At 44.3% G+C, this 14,293-nt stretch overlaps 2 protein-coding genes across 3 annotated transcripts in view; both read right to left on the bottom strand.

Annotated features, from left to right (window-relative positions):
• The window catches only part of KPNA3 (karyopherin subunit alpha 3), an 89,220-nt gene extending 81,488 nt beyond the window's left edge, over positions 1-7,732 (bottom strand). Inside the window, exon 1 of one of the 2 annotated variants that reach the window (XM_081214989.1) lies at positions 7,574-7,732. In XM_081214989.1, the coding sequence (XP_081071115.1) occupies positions 7,574-7,642 (69 nt within the window). In that variant the 5' untranslated portion in view covers positions 7,643-7,732. Of the gene's footprint in view, positions 1-1,874; positions 1,897-7,573 lie in introns of those variants that run through there. The other variant, XM_081214990.1, reaches the window with a different exon arrangement.
• Positions 7,733-12,572: 4,840 nt separating this feature from the next.
• Positions 12,573-14,293, bottom strand: part of LOC308604852 (uncharacterized protein) — a 34,686-nt gene continuing 32,965 nt past the window's right edge. Inside the window, exon 4 of the mRNA XM_081214413.1 lies at positions 12,573-12,735. Within this exon, the coding sequence (XP_081070539.1) occupies positions 12,701-12,735 (35 nt within the window). The 3' untranslated portion in view covers positions 12,573-12,700. The remainder of the gene's footprint in view (positions 12,736-14,293) is intronic.

Raw genomic sequence — 14,293 nt, 5'->3', positions numbered from 1 at the left:
CAGAAAAGAGAAAAATACTGTATGCTAACACATATATATGGAATCTAAAAAAAAAAAAAAAAAAAAGGTTCTCATGAACCTAGGGGCAGGACAGGAATAAGACACAGATGTAGAGAATGGACTCAAGGACATGGGGAGGGGGAAGGGTAAGCTGGGACAAAGTGAGAGAGTGGCATGGACATATATACACTACCAAATGTAAAATAGATAGCTAGTGGGAAGCAGCCGCATAGCACAGGGAGATCAGCTCGTGCTTTGTGACCACCTAGAGGGGTGTGATAGAGAGGGTGGGAGGAAGACGCAAGAGGGAGGGGATATGGGGATATATGTATACATATAGCTGATTCACTTTGTTATACAGCAGAAACTAACACAACAATGTAAAGCAATTATACTCCAATAAAGATGTTAAAAAAAAACCATGGTGGGAGGAGTCTCTTAAAGGAGACTTAAGAAATATAACCAAATGTGATCAGATCTTGTGTAATCATGGTTCTAACAACCAAATGTTAAAAAAAAAAAAATTAAAGGACAACTGGGGAAATTTAAATGTGGATTACATTAGCTGTTATTAGGAAATGATTAATTGTGTCAGGGTGATGTGGTATTTATTTAAGAATGCACTCTTATTTTTTAGAGAAGTATGTTAAGTCTTCAGGAGTAAATTGTCATGATTGACATATAAGAAAATTTTAAAAATTATTTCTCTATGAATGTGTCTTAATCTCCCAATATTTTACCTATCATAATAAAAAGTTTGGACTTGATTTGGGAAGCAGTAAAAAAAGGCACTGAAAGAGTAGAAGTTTCAGTTAAAAAGCATACTTTAAGAAAATTATTGTGCTGGTGATACTTACAATGAAGGTACTTATTTAAGAAATATTTTAGTGCTTATTTTGTTCTAGCCACTGTACTAAGAACTAGGTAATGGAGGTACATATAGGAGAAACAGATAAAACATAATAAAAATATATTATCTAACCACAGTGAGGGAAGAAAGGTTCCTAACAACCTGGGGGGGTGAGGGGAGATTCAGAAAGATTTCTCAGAGCTAAATCCAGAGGTGAGTATTTAAGAGGGGTAGGAATTAACCATGCAACAGGAGGCAGGGAAGGATATTCCAGTCAGCAGGATAGCCCTGAGAATAGAAACAGAATTGGCAAGCAGGGGAGGGCCAGATTCCAGATTATGTATAAGCATATAAGAAGTTCAGTGTTGTTGCTAGAGCTTAAAGGTGTGGAGATGGGGGGTGGGGGACGGACACAGAACCTGGAAAAATAACCAGGTATCAGGCTCACTAAAAAAATCTCATGAACTGGGGGAAGAACACCACTTTGGAGGCAACTTTTAAACTGCTAGATGATAAGTAATAAGGCTGAAAGTAGGCTGGAGGCAGTGGAATAGAGAGGCAGGGCCCAAATCCAGAGACAGCACAGAGATTCAAGCTACATGACTGGCATCTGACTGAATGTGGAAGATGAGGAAGGAGTCCAAGATACCTCTCAAATTTCAAGTTCAGGTCACAGTGAGAGTGATGATGCCATAAACAGAAAAAAGAAAAAACAAAGGCTTTAAACACTTTCAGCTTGAGAAGCTGATGTGATGCTCATGTGATTAATTTCCAGCAGATGATTAAAACAGATTTAAGTTCCCCACACTGAAATGACCGTTAAAACTAAGGGAACTGCTAATGTGGGCAAGAAAAAGCCAATAAAGAAGTGAGCTGTGGACAGAATCCCAAGGCATGCCTATAATCAACAGGAAGAAAGAAGAGCCAGCAAAGCCAACAAAAAAGAGTAATCAATGAGGGAGAAGGACCAGGAAAGATTATATGTCCAGATAGTGAATTTGAGAAAAGATAATTATAAGTGTACCTGCTATATGACGTATAGATTCCTGAAAAACTTCATGTTCTGCAAAATTAGGAAGAAAGAGGGAAATATATCAAGACAGTTGGAGCAATAAGCACCTTTAAGACAGAACATATGGTTAATTGGAGCCAAGAGGCATACTCCTGGGCTTGCTATTTTCAACTGTTTCTGTACTTCAACTACTTGTGTTCAACTGCTGCTACTTGGGAGGGCTAAACAGTTAATGTGCTGGTAAAAATCAAATATCAACCAACATGAATTCTGCATGAACTAACATCATTCCTCTTTATCATTCAAGCAAGAATTAGTTTATGTTACATAAATACATTATAGCAGAACAGGTTGTCAAAGGAGGGCTGTAGGCAACGGTATCAATGCCATAAAGTCAATAACAAAAGAAATTATTAATATTTTAGAATAATACTGTACCTTTCACTCCCAAGTACATTATCTAGTCTCTTCTAAAGAGTATTTATTAAATTTTATATACTGGTCACTAAATGACCCAAGGTCCCTACCATGAGTGGGCTTCTTGACAGAGACCACATACTTTAACAGCTGCAATATACACACAGAATTTGTTGTACATCACAGCAATCTATCCCAAAGAGGTAAAGGAAAACTCACTTAGAAAAAAGCACAGAGAGAAGGGAAAAAATAGGGACTGATTGTAAATAAGTATGTTATTAGTCAGGAAAGGCCCTGTGGAGAATTTCTGAAGGTTTTTTTTTTTTTTTTGGCGGGGGTACACAGGCCTCTCACTGCTGTGGCCCCTCCCGTTGCGGAGCACAGGCTCCAGACGCGCAGGCTCAGCGGCCATGGCTCACGGGCCCAGCCGCTCCGCGGCATGTGGGATCTTCCCAGACCGGGGCTCGAACCCATGTCCCCTGCATCGGCAGGTGGACTCTCAACCACTGCGCCACCAGGGAAGCCCTCTGAAGGTTTTTTTGAACTATAATGACATGGTATGGCAGAATTGCAATCTTGGTGTTCCAGAGATATATGGAGGAGTATGAGTGAAGAAAGAGTTTGCCAGAGTGAGCCCCACCAAACAGACAGCAAAAGAAGGCATTCAGGAGAACAGCATATATAAAGGCATGGGAAGGAAACGTATTGGTTACAGCCCCATCTCAAGTACTTTATCATCGATAGCAATACAAAATATATAGGAAATATAAGGAAAAGCGGTAGGTGAGGTAGAAAAGGCAGACCTTTTTATGAAATTATGTGGGGCATGCTAAGGACTTTTAATTTTATCCTGAATGCAATGGGATGATTTGCCAGGGAAGTAACACAAAAAGATTTCAGAAAGATCAATCCATAAGTTCACTGGGGAGGGAAGATACAGGGAAACCAGGCGCACTATCACACCTGTATAGGAGACAGTGATAGGGGCCTAAACTAGGGCAGGGTGGTAAGGTTGGTAACAAAGGTGAAAATATGAGGGCTCATCAGATGACTAACACAGAAAAGTGAAGGAAGGGAAGAAGGGAGTCAAAGTCAAGGATAAGGTTTGAAGCTTGAACAGTTAGGTAGTATTTCTTACCAACAAAGGTTCCAGAGAGAGAAGCAAGTTTGGTAGTGCTAGATGAATTTACAAATGAGAAGATATTTATTTATCCCTAGTATTAGAAATTGAAGCCTAAAGTTTAAGTGTTAAGGCCAAAGATATGGGTTCTTATTTTTCAGTGAAACTGATGAACTGGCTTCTTACTAATAAGGAAACTTTGCAAAAGTGAACAAATAGAAGGTAAATAAATCAAATGATAAATAGGATGTCAAAAGTTTTTATTTGCAAGGTTTTAAAATATAAAAATAGGCATTTCCCTGATATAGGCAAGATTTATTAAATATTTTCCCCATTCATTAACCTTCAGATGTGCATCCATACAAGTCTTAGGCTCCACTCAGTGAAGAGACAGTAAAGCATAGTGAGCACGAGTTCTGGCTTTAGTGTCATGCGGCTTCACTTTAAGTCTAGGCTCTGCCACTTAAACCACCCTAGGACTTGGGGCTAGTAACTTAAGAACTGCAGGCTTCAAGTTTCTTTGGAAGTAAATGTGGATAATAATACATACATACTTTATAGGACTGTGAAGACTAGATAAATAATCCATATAAAGTACTTGGTACAGGTTGACTGTAAACATTCAGTAAGTGTTAAGAATTTTCAAATAATTATTTGTTGTCACTGATGAAAATGTCATCTTTGAAGTGTACAGGAGCAAGAAAAACTTGACCTGGCTGGCAGATACCTGCATGTTTGACTTTTAAGTATTTACTAAATGGAACTATGTATTTCCTAGTTGTAGCTACAAAATCCATTCACCCTACCCAAGCCTTGAACTGCTGTCCATGATAATTACTCCCTCCCCTACCTCCATCTATAAACCTCACGATAAGCGTCATCCCTTTTCTCTCCTGTGAGCTTCACACAGAAGAGGAAGAGAACGGAAGAGGAGGAGGTTCAAATCCTCATTCCATGTTAGGACCATCCCCGATCTCAATTTTTGGGAAAATTCCTCTTTACATATGGGATAACAGTACCATTCCTCCAGAATTAATTCTAGCTATTACTGCCAGTCACCTTTTTCCATTCCTGTAGTCATGTTACACCTCCTAACTCTACTCTAGAATAAATTCCTTCAGATCTCTATATCAAGAAGTTTCCAAGCAACTTTGCCACAAAAATATTCTCAGACCACCACAAGCCACCTGGAAGTCTCACCTCTTCACTCCTTAATCTAATCTCTTCTTTTTCACCTGGATCTTTATTCACTAATTTCTCATGTGCCCTGTTCAAGTTTAGTCCATTCTTTCTATAAAATTCACCAACCTTTCTTCTATGAAGCTATTCCCAACTGAATGACTATGAAACTACTTTCTTCCTGAACCCTCTCCCTACTCACAATTCCCTAGCGTAACCCCACACTTTTATTTTCTTTAGAAAATATGTATTTTATTCTTGCGCCTAGCATCTTATTTGTGTATCAGCTGGCTATATAATTTATAATATGTTTTATCTTTTATCTATCCTATGTGTGAAAAAGTAGGAATGTTATCTCATCAAAGTACATCTCACTGTTTTTGAAATAGCCTGATAATCACTGCTATTTAGTCACAGAGCTAAGCTGCAACATAAGTTTCTAGTGTAATATAGTTTCTAAAATGGATAAGACTAAACTAGATATGGTGTATAGTCTCAGTTACACCAAATTCTACAATAAAGTCACTTGATCAGATTTGATCCCAGTTCATCCTTTAGTCACATTTCTAGCATCCCTCTCTCTCAGCAGTCCTACTACAGCAGTAACTGAAGAGTCCTACATCCCCAGGACTCTTCAATTACCACTCCCTGATGTCTGGAATGCCCCCTTCCTTGCTCTCTCCCTCTCCCAGGCCAACTTTCTTTCATTCAGGGTCAGCTCACTCCCATTCATCCACTAGGAATCAACCAGAATATCTCCCTTGACTGTTCAGCTCCAAGTCAGGATGTTCTCATGCATTCTCAGAATACACTTACTGATGTACTGCATTGTAATTATCAGTTTACTTTCCTACACTCCTACAGAACTGTAAAGGTAAACTCCTTGAGGTACAGACTGAACAATGTTAGATACCCAATAGACAATTAATGAATGAATGCTCATACCCACTCCATGACCTTGTGCAGGCTGTACACACAGTCTTGAGTTTCCTCATCTAAAGTACTTTCCTCCTGTAAAGTGCTGATAATGTTACACCTAGCTCATAAAGTTGTCACAGGATTAAAAGAGGTATCATGAAGCTCTTAGTATAGTGTCTGACACACGGAACTACCATTTGAATGTCTGCTATTTCATGCCTTAGTTACCCTCCTGAATCCTGGGAATTGTAATGTCACCAATATTTTCAGGCTGAAAGGCTTAGCAAGCATGCATCCAGAAGTCACTGGTTACATTCTGATTATCAGCAGATATTTACTGTGTGCCTATTATGTACAGAAGTCCTTACTAGGTATCACTGAGCCACCAGAAACAATAGGGGTAAAAAATAAGACAAAAACCTGTACCAGTATCCAAGAGAGGAAAGAATGTTAATTAGTTCTTCTGTACAAACAATACAGGTATTTTTTCAAACTACATTAACTTTTGTTTTATAATAGGGGTTAGCTTCAAGAACAATTACTGATGGGCAGAATTCAAACTTAAGTCCTATCATCAAGTGGACCAATAACAAGAGGCAGTTCCAGAATTTCTTGTTGCTATTCCTAGGTTTCACTTTTGCTTCTAAGTGTCAATATTTCTCACAAAAGAAATTTAACCATGACCAGGACAGAGATAGATGAACTTTATTTGTCTCAATCAAATGGGAATTCCATAGTATTTCCTAATTGGTATGTAATTTTATAGCTCCAAAAAATGGCCGGTGTTTTCCCTATTTTTCTACAAAACAGAACGCTGACTGGCATTATTTTCCCTCACCACCTTCTCTTTATGACAGGATAAAATGCACACTTCTTAGTCACAATGGCCCCTTAGCAAGAATGACAAAACTGCAAATCATGTCACCTAGTATTAGAAGAGGAGGCTGTGGACTTGGAACACTTTCCCCCTAACAAATCCAGAGGTGAGAGTCCCAGTGAAGTTTGTGCATTAAACTACACTGCTTTTGGTAGCTGCAGAGAGACCTCTAGCGCTGCCTGGATAAGCCGAGTTTGCAAATAGTACCTGCTAATGTCACCTTAATGAGACAATGGCAACATGCTGAGTAGCAACAGAGTAACCGCAATGAATGTTTACAGTTTTGCAATCATTTGGAAATTCTACCAGTTTGGAGCAAGAAATATATACAAGGCCGTATGAACGTATATATCCAATTTATTTCAGTAAAACGTGTCAAAGAAATGATCACCCTGTGCACACCCCCACTACAAGAAAAGGCTCAGAAAACAGGTCCTGTGCGCGGAGGTCGGAACAACGTCTCTTCCAAAGCCTCCACACAATAGATGGTAAACTATTGTCCACCTTCAGCTTGCTCCAAATGCCAGCAGTAAGGAGAGTATGAGCTGGAAAAGCTCAGCACGACTGCTCCAGAGAACCGCACCGGAATATTAGAAAACGGTCCTGGCGCATCCTACCCTCCCCCATCCACCACCCTCCGACAAGTCAGTTACCCGGCTGGTCCCCACCCCCCTCTGCGGGCCGCCACCGCCCGCCTGGGCCCGGCTCGCAGAAGGTAGGCGCGGGGACCGGCAGAGTCGAGGTTCCATGTGCGGCAGCGCGGGAGGCACTGAGGGGGCTGCGCCGGGCAAGGCTGCATGGGGAGCGGGCGTGAGCCGCGGCCGCCCCCTCGGTGGGGCGGTCGACAGACCCGGGCGGCAGCATCCCCGGCCCGCGAGGCCCCGGCCCGCGGACCCCGCCTCAGCTCCACACCTCTTCCTCGCCGACAGCAGGCCGCGCCCGCGTGACGGGGCCGAAAACCCCGGTATTTCCAGGTCTCTGCGCCGGCAGCTCTGGGGGGCGGCTGCAGCCCGGCCCGCGTCCCGCCGCCCGCTCCGCCCAGCCCCTAGCCGCGATGACGAGAGGCGGCGGCCAACTCCGACCCACCGCGAGCCGGCAAGAACCAGCCCGGCGCCGGCCCCCCGCCCCTCCCTGCCGCCTCAGGGCCGGCGCGGCCAGGCTGGCGAGCCGGGCGGGCCCCAGCCGCGGAAGCACACTCACCTCTACATCTCGGCCCTTATTCTTAAAGCTCTTGATGCGGTGGTTCTCCAAGCCGGGGTTCTCGGCCATGGCTGCGCGCTGCTCCGGCGGCGGCTACTCCGGCGGCTGCGGCGGCGAGTCTCGGCGCGGGAGGGGGAGGTGGGGGAGGGCCGGAGGGAAGGGAGGGGGAGGGGGAGAGAAGAGCACGTTCTGTGACGCCTCCGAGCGCGAGGTGGCAGCAGCGCCGGGGGAGGCTCAGGCGGACAGACGGGAGGGGCGGGGCAGGAACAGCGCTGAGGAACCGCGGGAGCCTGGAGAGCCTTGAGTCACGTGACGCAGGCGGCCTCCGGCCTGGATGCTAGCCGACTGGATGTGCCCGATGGTTCTCGGGATGACCCCCGCCAACCCCCGCCCCCCAGCAAGGACTCCCCACAACCCCTCGGAGCTGCAAGTCATGCGCCAGAAATGGAGCCAGACTTAGCCGCTTTTACTGCCCCCGAGACACAGAGCTGCGGCAGGAAACTACAGCTCCCAGCATGCCATTCTTCGGCGGGGATAATTCTCCCGGCCTTGACAGAACCAGGAGAATGCCGGGAACCCTAAGCGCGCGGCTTTCTGCGCGCTGCGCTTTGAGCGCCTGGGCGCGAGACTCCGCCCCCAAGGCCGCCTCTGGGCGGGGTGGGGTGGGAGGAGCTCCCCCGGAGTTGGTACTTTGCGCCCCATTGAGGGAGGGGGCGGGGCTTCCTGGGAGGCGCACCTCTCTCCCCGTAGCCTAGAAAATTAGAAACGAATCCACGGTTCGTGCTTTGTTCCCTTGCTTCTTTGGGTCGGGGTGGGGGTGGGGGTGGGGGGGGGGTGGGGGGAGTCTCCTGAAATAGCAGCCACCCTCATTCGCTGTTCCCCTGCTCTGCTTTGGTTTTATAATTAGCATTTATTTCCACCTGACATGTACATATGTATGTATGTGATATATGTGTTTATGTGTGTGTTACCTGGCTTTACTGCATCGGAATTAGCTCAGTTAAAGTAGGGACATTGGTAGGTCTACTGCTGAAGCCCTCTGTTAATACAGTGCCTGGCACGTCGTGAATAATAAATACTTGAACAGATTAGCGCTCTAGCGTCTGTTTCTTCATCATCCTCCCAAGCCCCGTTCTGCAGCCTCCACTCTGGCAGTTCCTGCATTTATGTGCCCTCAATACCTCCGTTCTGCCACCACACATAATCTTCTCAGCCTTCAGGAAGTAGTCAAGCCCTGATCCGCAGACTCTCCAGTCTAGCATCTCCTTTTAGGGTCATCGTAGGAATGATCACGGGAAATTTGGATCCATAACGCTAATAGTTGCTTTCTGGAGCAGGTGGGCTTCTCTGAATGTATGTGAAATAATTTAGTTTCAGAATCTCTGGCAGATACAAGCGATGTTATAATACAGTTCAAATGACACTGAGGTCATTCAAGGGTTGGGAGAAATATAACCATGAAGAGATTGAAGAAGATATTCTTTCAAAGCAAAGGGGACTTAGAGAGCCCAAGGTCCAGGGGTCATGAATTAAGAGGCCTTTGCTGGCCTGGCTATGTCTGGGCCACTTTTGTGAGTGGTGGGTGGTGGCTTGTTGATAAACACAGGCTCATTTAAAGGCTTCAGACCATTGTTGCCATATTGGACTGTGGGCCGGTCTTGACAAAGGTCCCATTTTTCAAGGGAAACCAAAAAGCTGGGTTCTTTTTTCTTCATTTTTAAATGTCGATTTATATTTTTTACTGGACTTTAGGGAATCAGTCACTTAAGAACTCCAAGCCCTCACATTTTGTGATCCTGGTCCAAACACTCAGTTGCTGGGGAGAAAAAAACACCTAAAGCTTAGAATGAATAAATAGATTACTTCAACTCTAGTTCTTAAGGCGATAGAAGTTGCATGTTTGCCACTCCTCCTGATTGACTGAAGAGAAACTTCCAGACTGTTGCTCAATCTCCATTACAATTTAGCAAGAACTTCTCTTTTCAGATTATTTTATCCCTTTGTACCTCTTCTCTTCACCCACTTGCTATCACCAATCATGTAAGTTACCATTTTAGAATTTTAGACATAGTGAGCACTTACCATGGGTTAGTCGTTGTACTAACACTGGGATATATTTGTAAACAAGGCAGCCTGGTATCCTGCCTCCACACAACTTCATATCTATCAGAGTAGACAGACAATAAAACAAGTTATCACCCCAAACGTGTTATGGGTGTCAAGGCTCACAGCATGAAGATCCTTACAAGATCCTTATAAGATCTTGCTGATTCCTAATGTGTGAGGGCAAGATCCCAAATAGAGGTCTACATGTCACATATCTAAAATTTAAAAGTTATAAATCAAGCTTACAAACTCAAAATATATTCTAACCTTTGACATTGACAAATGCGCTTCCTTTACAACCTGGAAGTCTGGGTTTGACTTTAAATTTCTTGACTTCTTGGACTTCTGCTTCAGAATGTGACCGTGCAAAGAAGGATGGAAGCCAGCCCCCAGCCCACTTTTTGTTCCCCTTCTCTTCCCTGTCCTGGCTCCACCTCACTCACCCCCAAAGCTCTATTCACATCCCCCTACCCTCCTCAAGAGATGCCCTTTGGCCACTGCTCAGGCCTAAAGTGTGCAAAACTGTGGCATCACGTGCCCCCAGGAAAACAGACCCAGAAAAGAAGCCTGGGAAGAAGCCCTGGAAGCAGGCTTGGCCGTTTGAACAGGGAATCCCAGAGCCCTGGTACCCAGAGCTACGTCTAGGAGCACAGGTTCCAGTGAGCATGACCCCTTGGCTCCATGGACTTCCCATGGGGAGGAGTGCAGCAGAAGAGAGCCAGAGTTAGGTCCTCTGAAGGGCAGGGTCGTGAATTCCTTGGCAGTCCAGTGGTTAGGACTCCGAGCTTTCATTGCCAAGGGCCTGCGTTCAATCCCTGGTTGGGGAACTAAGATCCCACAAGCTGCGCAGCGCAGCAAAAAAAAAAGGGGGGGGGCAGGGTCCAGAGCAGGGTCCCTTCTTGCCCAGCTCTAACTTAGTCAGTTTTACTCTTTGCCATTATTTCTGGTGACTTCCACATCCACACATTTAGTGCCCTGACCCCAGAGTCCCTCCACATTCTTAACTGGACCAGGTTTCTACCACTTGAAACCCCACCAGGCCTTCCAAAGTCCTTCATCTCTTGGAAATGACTGTCTCCAGTGACTCACATTTGGGGCTTGTCACCATTAGCCACCATCTCTCTTTTCCCTCACTCTAGTCTTTGCCTTTGTCCCAAAACTTCTGACAACTTTCAAATGGATTTCTTTTCCAAACGTACTTTGAGTGTCCACCATCTACCAAACATTGTATTCATCAGGCACTTACATTAAAGAGCAGGGGGGTGGGGAGCGGAGCAGAGACAGGAAGGAAGGCCCCTCTGCCTGGGCAGTCAGTCAGACTTTTCTTCTTCCTCTGACTCACTACCCACCTTCCCAGTGGACAGTCAGGTGACAATTCACAGAGGGCAACACAAACACAACAGATCCAAGAAGGAGCTCATGATTCTCCCCCTAGGGCAACTCCTTCTGCAAATCCACCAACTCTGCTCATGGCATAAACATTCTTTCAGGGACTCCTGCTAACAACCGTCTTTACTCCCTGCCTTTTTCAACTCCCTCACCCAGTCACCATGTCAGTTCACCATTCAGTACTTCTTGAATCCAGCTCTTCCTCCCCCAATAACTCCTAACAGGTTCCCCTGCCTCCCCCATCCTCTCCACAACAGTCTGACTCACTTCCCAGATCTTCCTGATTTTACCTCTTCTCCCAGTATTCAGTACACTCCTCTCCCTCTGTGATTGTCAAATCATTTCTCAACTCCTCAGCGTAGGGGTTAAGACCACATGTGATGCAGTCATACTGCAGTACACTTTTCTCTCTTCTGACTCCCCTACACATAGCTTATGCTTCAGCTAACATGTTCTACTCACCCTTTCCCAAGTATGTCTTAATCTTTCAAGCTTTCACATCTTTGCTTTTCCACTTACCTAGAAGGCCCTGGCCTATCTCTGCCTGTCAAATTTGGTCCCTCTTTAAAGACTCAGCCTAAGAGGTCACCTTCTCCCTGAAGCTTTCCCAGCATGGTACAGTGGAGAGAACTTCAGAATCTGAAAACTCAGACCGTAGGGCGGACTTCCTACCAGAGCAAGCCAGGCAAGTCACTTTACCTTCCCTGAATCATCTTCTCATCTACAAATGAGGATTCTGAATCGTCGGTTTTCGTGAGAAGTTCTAAAATGCGTGCAGAAGTGCTTTGAAATTGCTATGTTCATCCTAGTTATTTCTCTTTCCAACCAGGACCCATATCTTTCTCTGATCCTCAGAAGAACTCACCTACTGTTCCATATTGCTGCAACTTGTGTTGAGTCTTGTCTCTCTCACTCACCTGGAAACCCTTAAAATGGCTTGTAATATTTGTATTCCCCAGCTGAGAATAACTGGATCTCATGCATTTTCTGAATGAATAAATGAATTAACAAGTGAATGAATGGACTGCTTCCCCATGGTCAGATCAAAAAATGTCAAGTAACTCTTTCATGGTCACGAGGAAACAGGGCCTAGGCAATTTGATTCCAGGGCCCACATTGGTAATTTGTTTTTCTGAGTGTAGATGCACAGAGAGATGGGGACAGGAGTAGTTCCACAGCCTGGAGCTGGGGCATCTGCAGGGTCTGGCCAGCTTACCTGTCTCCTGCAGGACCCTTGCATCTGAGAGCCATGTGCCTTGTTCTGGCCCACAACACATGGAGACACTGCCTTCATCGAGTATAAATGAAAGGGTTTCCACAGGACACTGAAGCTATAGTCAATTGTTAGGAAAAAAAAAAAGTCTAGGTAGACTGGTTACCAAGGAAAGAATTAAAGAAGTGTGAAAAGTTAGTCTCTAGTGAAAAGAGATTTTACAATCAAGTCAGCAGAGATGGAACCTATCCAGACAAACCGTAAATCCAGAGGTCAGACAAAAAAGGGACTATCATGTAGACTTCTATTAAGTAGGCACCTATGTTTCATTTGCATATCACCCTTCGTAGGAGGCCTAGTCTGTTTATTAATATTGAGCAGTAAAGGCTCCAGTTTGTAAATATTCAGCTCTAAACCATTCACGGAAAACAGGATAACTGGAGGCAGGAGACGCCTGAAAATAGAAATCAAGAAAGCTTGGTTAATTAGTTTGATTGTAAACACACTCCTCTGTCCTTACTACTTGGGTTATTCGTGATTTCCTAGATTGGAAAACGCCTAGAGAACTGAATCTTGCAGTAAGACTATAGTTCTAGGCACAACTTTTTTCCTGTTTTCAAGTTGCTATGTCCCTTATAATCAACATTGTCAATATATTAATAATCCCTAAGTAAAATATACAATAGAAGCTTGCCAAAAGAAGTTTTCCCTACCTAAATTTTGTGAGGCTTTTGAGGTCTACCTTCCTTTAAAATCTGTAATTTAAATGACTTTGATTCGGATGAAAGGTTATCTTTTTCTCCAACTACTTGTTCACATTTGCTCTTTTCGATATCTAGATCCACTACGCATGAAATCACGGTAGCCTGAGTGTTTATAGACCAGGCAGTGTGATGTCCTACAGCTGTGCAACCACTAGCCACATGCGGCTATTAAATTTAATTAAAATTAAATAAAATTTAAAACTGATTTCCTCAGTCACACAAGTGTCATTTCAAGTGTTCATTAGCCACCAATACTGTGTCTACCATATTGGACCACAGAGATATAGAACATAATCACAGAAAGTTCCATGAGACAGCACTGCCTTAGAAAGAACACAGATTTAGCAACTGACAAGCCTGTGTTTAATTCCCATCCTTTACTAGATTTGTGACCACAGGAAGTTCTTAAACTTTCAAAGCTTCAGTTATTTACATTATAAAGCAGAGCCAGAAATACCTACACCTATAAAGTAGTCAGTTAATGCCCAGCACATTTTAATTGCTTAATAAAGCTATTATTATTATTAATGCTTAGGGATCAAAAATTCAAGCTTTTGAGACTCAAATATTCGACACCAATATTTTCTTCATACCATGAGTACTCAATAAATCTTGCTGGCTATTCAAAAAGATTAAAAAAATTAAAAACATCATAGGATACTTTTGTCTGTTTGTTTTTAAATTTTTGGCCGTGCCACACGGCATGCCAGATCTTAGTTCCCAGACCAGGGATGGAACCTGCGGTGTCCCCTACAGTGGAAGCGTGGAGTCTTAACCACTGGACTGCCATGGAAATCCCCGGATACACATATGTTTGTTTCTTCATTTATGACATCAAACTTCTATAGGAAAACAACAAGTTGAATTGCCCTGGAGAAACCTAAGGTGTGGGTAGCTGTTTAAACCCATAAATTGACCCAGGAGATTTCTGATTCCCAAACCATCCCTAAAATTTAATTCAAGAACATGTCCAGCAAATGTCTGCATTTGAACAGGATGTCTATTGGTGATCTAAGTCTGGCTTGCAGAGCAGTGAGGTAAAATTCACACTCCCCCCTCCCCACCACCCTTTAGCTTGGAGATAAAACCCATGCTAGTTGCACACTCCAGGACTTTTTTTGTGTGTGTATGATACGCGGGCCTCTCACTGTTGTGGCCTCTCCCGTCGCGGAGCACAGGCTCCGGACACGCAGGCTCAGCGGCCATGGCTCACGGGCCTAGCCGCTCCGCAGCATGTGGGATCCTCCG

Source organism: Mesoplodon bidens (genome assembly GCF_964165515.1).
Source record: "Mesoplodon bidens genome assembly, chromosome: 17".
NCBI lineage: Eukaryota > Metazoa > Chordata > Mammalia > Artiodactyla > Ziphiidae > Mesoplodon > Mesoplodon bidens.
This window is presented reverse-complemented; position numbering and strand designations above follow the sequence as displayed.